At 47.2% G+C, this 5,000-nt stretch overlaps 1 protein-coding gene across 4 annotated transcripts in view; it reads left to right on the top strand.

Moving 5' to 3' along the window:
• zgc:77784 (uncharacterized protein LOC402947 homolog) overlaps positions 1 to 5,000 on the top strand; it is a 75,535-nt gene that overhangs the window by 53,296 nt on the left and 17,239 nt on the right. For all 4 annotated transcript variants that reach the window (XM_036536142.1, XM_036536140.1, XM_036536143.1 and 1 more), the window contains exons 9-11: positions 505 to 710; positions 3,463 to 3,544; positions 4,035 to 4,203. In XM_036536142.1, coding sequence (XP_036392035.1) covers positions 505 to 710; positions 3,463 to 3,544; positions 4,035 to 4,203 — 457 coding nt within the window. The remainder of the gene's footprint in view (positions 1 to 504; positions 711 to 3,462; positions 3,545 to 4,034; positions 4,204 to 5,000) is intronic.

Here is a 5,000-nt window from a genome sequence, read left to right as displayed (position 1 = left end):
ATTAGCTTAATCTCCATTCACTTCTGTATTTCCCGGAAAATTAGAAAGGAATATGATGATCCAAAGTTTTTTGGGTTTTTTGTGGGAGTCATTGCTATTATTTTTTGTAGGCATGACAGGGACGATGTAACACAATTTCCCAGTGTTCTGGGAATAGAGCAGTGTGGTATAGTGGTAGGAAGTGAGGCTTCTAACTGAAAGGTTGCTGGTTCAAATCCTTGCTGGGGCACTGCTGCTGTACCCTTGGGCAAGGCACTTAACCCAGAATTGGGTGTAAAAAGAGTAAGCTATGTATGTTGCTCCGGATAATGTCTATAATGTAGTTGGAATAGTCAATTCAAATAGCCTAAAGTATGCTTATAGTGTCAGCAGTAATTTTGAGCCTCAAACTATGGGAATGCATGGCATCACCTTCAAAACACAAACCACCACTGCCAGTAGTGAAGCAAACTTAGACATAACCTCCGGTTTTTTGTTAGCAATGTTGTGTTGTCTCTCTTTCAGCACCATCTGACCGCATTCCCCCAATAATCCGCCAAGGCCCAGCCAATCAGACACTGGCCCAGGGGGCCACTGCACAGCTTCAGTGTCATGTGATGGGCAGTCCCTTACCCAGCATCCAATGGGAGAAGGATGGACAAAGGATTCTGGGAAATGATGCCCGAATCAGCCTGATGGAAAATGGAACTTTGCAAATCGCACTCCTGCAGGTACTGCATTGGGCTCCTGGGTGGAAATGCCTTTCAGTGTATTACAGCAATGCTGAAATTCAAATTGTTCATGCCACACCGTAATATGCTCTTTGAAGTCCCATATCAGAGTGGGAGCGAACGTAATCACACCAGCTGTAACCTTACAACGTCCCCATTACCATTCAGCAATGCATTCTGCCGCCTTTACTGTGTCTCGCAGCCAAATGTATTACTCTCAAAATTTACAGCAGTGTCTGAGATGTAGTATTAACTATCCTCGGTGGGTAATATTCATTTTCCTTTTCATAATTCTTTTTTTTTTTGCCCCTGAAGGAAATCTCTGCCTCTCTCTCTCTGAGTATTAACCTCCTGTGTTTTGTAATGTGATGGAAGATGGTGGGTCCATTGATGGACAAGCAATAATATTGGACACTTTTATAGTTTACTCAATTATTCAAAGTCAGGCTGCAAAAGGCAATAAAGCACGCAAAGCACGCTTAATTATGACCGTAATGAGGAAGCTCAGCCCTTAACGCTCGTGTGTTCAGGCTTAATGAAACCCTCTTCTCTGGCCCCACCAGTGCCAGGGTCTCACCTGAGGTCAGATTGTAGGACAAAACGAGGTGGATATGTTAATCTTTTTATGGGCGCTGATGATTAACGATCTGGGAGACTTTAATTAAATTTCCGTTTACTGCAGAGAGAGTCAGCGAGCTCCGTGCTCAGCAACGCTGCACGGTAATCTATACTCCAGGCCGGTTGCATTCGAGTCATTAATTTCAATGTCCCCAGAGTGAGGTCTCTGATTCAGTCCAACGCTTAGCTGCACACTGAATGGGCAAATACATCTGCTGTTTTAAGGAGCTGGCTCAGAGTCTCCCTGGACACGATGAAGACACCATCATCAAAGTCTCCTGATGTCCCAGACTTCTCCCTGTGTCAGTCCACAAACTATCTTGGCATGATGCTTCATGGTCCTCACGAAGGGTGGAGCTGTCACGCCCTGTCAATCACTGACCCGTATGAAGCAATAACAAGATGCAAAATGACCCCCACACGTTTTTGGGGATTGGTGATGCCTCACTGTCTCATCACTTGAGCCTGCGGCACCGGGCCAATCTTTAAAATGTCTGCGGGACAGACTCCTCGCAGCCCGACCTGCACGCAGCCTGCACTCAGAGACTCTCTCTGGGGCCCATTATCTCCATGGCAGTAGAGGGACTTCGTTCAGGGCACGGGGGCGGGGTCCTGTCACATTGCGTTTGCCCCCCCCCCAGCTGCTCCACACGCCAGCCGCGGCACCGGCCCCCGTGGTGGGGACAGCGGAGAGGCGTTAGCCGCATGCGTCATGGCCAGGGGACGCGGGAGGGAGAGGGAAAAGAGAACGAATCCAGGCAGGAGCGGGGAGTACTCAGCTCCCTGGCCAACTCCCCCCTCATCCATTTTTTACAATCTGTTTAGCGCATGGCCCAGTGCTACCAGGCGTGATTAATAAACAGGTGCCCGCTAGTTTACCCCACCGAGCGCGTAGCCACAGCCAGCCCACCAATCAGGAGCCGCGACCTGGGTCCTTTAGCCAGATCGAGAGATTTGAGAGATGGTCTGGCAGTTGTGTCAAGTCATAGTGAGCCGGGGAGGTAGCTAAAGAAAGACTCGTTTTAGTTTAGCCCTACGGGCTCTTTCTGAATTGTCTTTTTTAATGACTTCTAAAATGAGAAACAGTGCATTGGACCCACAACATTAAAATGTTTTCAAGTGATGTGCTGTCATAGAGACACGGTTTTAATGTGCCAAAACAACATACTCTGTAGTCATTTAAGAGCTGTACAGACATGTACTGTGCAGTTAATTCTTGCTGTAATGGAAGTATGCACACATTGAAAGGAAAGAGGAGTCATTTCTGCCCAAGGTAACCTCCGATTCAAAAGGAAAACTGACTCAATAAAAAGTAAATAAATAAAGAACATTAAAGATTTAAATGAGAATATGGTGGGTTTGTGGGAGCACCTCATGTTATTTTAATGGCCTTGTATTCCCCTTGGATGGGTGAATTCTGTATACCTATAAGCCACATCCATGAATGGTAAACCATATTAGATCCCTGTCACCAGCAATCCCAAGAGCCTCCGCTGCTGTTAGTGACGTCAGACCTCTTCCTGCTCTCAGATGAAACTTTAATTGATCTTTGTTCCTTCCCTTTGCCTCTGTTCAGACCTTGGCAATGCCGATTAGCCCAACCGTATAAGCCAACCAGACCTATAAACTGGAACAAGCATAACCCACAGCTTCTAAATTAACCATCCCCTGTACCTGCCCCTAGCCACTGCGCTGATATGAAAAATCTTAAAAGAGGAAAAGTTAAGAGGAAAATCTCCCCTAATTGTGCCCTGCTGGGGGGCTACAGTGTCAACAGATGGTCGCCAGCAATAAAATTGTCTTCTATGAGGTTAAAAAAAAAATCAGTGAAACAACTGCACAAAATTAAACCTATCACCTCCAGATTGCAAATCATAACTATCGCAGCAGGGTTTAGCTTAGCTGAATGAAGCTTATCGCAGTGAATGGTACTCCACCCACTCTATTCCAGAACACAGTGTCCAGAGGTGCTACAGGTTTGCTGACGGTGGAACTGTTTGGCGCTGCCAGCGTATCTGCCCTGCTCAGGGACGGTAATACGTAGCTAAGGGCCATCGCTGTGTCATAGTGACTGCAGATTTGGTTCCTTTGCGTCTGAAGAAGACGGGGTTGACGTGGTGCTTCTTGTTGCTAGGAAACGGATTCAGGGGTGTACACCTGTGTGGCTTCCAGTTCGAGTGGGGAGACGAGCTGGAGTGGAACCGTCACTGTGACAGGTACTGCCACACCCCTCTCTGGAATTTGGGGATTTACTCAGTTTACGCACATTCTTGGATTTGCTATTTCTTGTGTCACATCATCTGACCATTAAAGAGAACTTGGGACTGTTTTTTTTAACAATATAGAACCAGGGAAGGCATCTAGTATGGACATAGATAGATTGATATATGCTTGTTGCCACATCCAACTAAACACCCTCACTTGATTTTATTTTATTTTTTTTCCAGAAAACCTTAAATCAATTTCAAATCCACTCTAATTAGGTACACAGCACATGTTAAAAGATCACTTTAAGAGAGACTACTGCCTAGAAGAACAGGCCCAAGTGCCTTTGAAGACACATTTTCGAATAATGTTATGTAATAATGTACGTGGTTAGACAGACACTGCTGTTCAGTGGGTAGAGCAGGGCCTTCAGTGGCAGACAGCGGGCAGTGTGAGTGCAGTGGTGCTTACAGATACTGTGTCTCTGTGTGTCTGCTTTAGAGAATGGCATCCCATCCATCCCTCAGACGTCTGTGCCCATCCAGCTCCCGGGCCCCCCCCACAAGCCCGTGGTGACGGACGTGTCCCTCAACAGCGTCACCCTGACATGGCAGCCCAATGCCCATGAGGGCGGGGCCGCCGTCACCTCCTATGTCATCGAGGCCTTCAGGTATGGAGGCCGTGTGGGCCGAGCTTCACACCTGAGTAATCGGTCAGTAAAGTAGAAGTATTTAGTATACTGCTGTGATCCCATGCAAAAGGTGCAATCAGGATAAAGCAATACAATAGGTGAGAAAAGATATGTTACGTATAGAGTATATGAGTCATTATGACTCACATGTATGCAACAGTCAGTCAGTCTGCTGTAGACTGATGGGAGAGAGTGCAGGGACTATATGTTTTCAGCTTGTCTGGTCATCCAGGGAAAAGCGGTACAACTCCGCTGCAGCTCTGAGTTCAGGGCCACCTTCAGCAGTAACGGTCATTTGCCAGGACTGATCCTGGGAGCCCAGAATGCTCTTAGACTGGACAACCAGCCGTTCTGTGGTAGCGATTGCATTAAGTGTACTCGCTGCATCGTTTTTGGGATGATACCGTGCACATCTGCCGCGCCTGTTACCGATGATTAATGTGAGAAAAGGAGCAGCTCTGGCCGGGGAATCGATTTTGCGATGATGCTGCAGTGTCTTGCGTGTAGTGGCACTCTGTATTCCCCCTGAAATTCATTCTGAAATTGGAGACTTAAGTCAATTGAACCGTGCCCTCACTCTGTTAAAAGGAAGAGGGGAGAGCTCTGCTGGTACTGCCGCTGAGATATTGATACCCACACACACTCATACACGCACACGCACACAGACACAGACACAGACACACACAGACACACAGACACACACACACAAACAGACACACACAGACACACACACACACGCGCGCACACACACACGCACACACACTCATACACGCACA

Source organism: Megalops cyprinoides, chromosome 9 (assembly GCF_013368585.1).
Source record: "Megalops cyprinoides isolate fMegCyp1 chromosome 9, fMegCyp1.pri, whole genome shotgun sequence".
Classification (NCBI taxonomy): Eukaryota; Metazoa; Chordata; class Actinopteri; order Elopiformes; family Megalopidae; genus Megalops; species Megalops cyprinoides.
The sequence above is the reverse complement of the archived record's forward strand: the minus strand, read 5'-3'. Positions and strand labels throughout refer to the sequence as shown.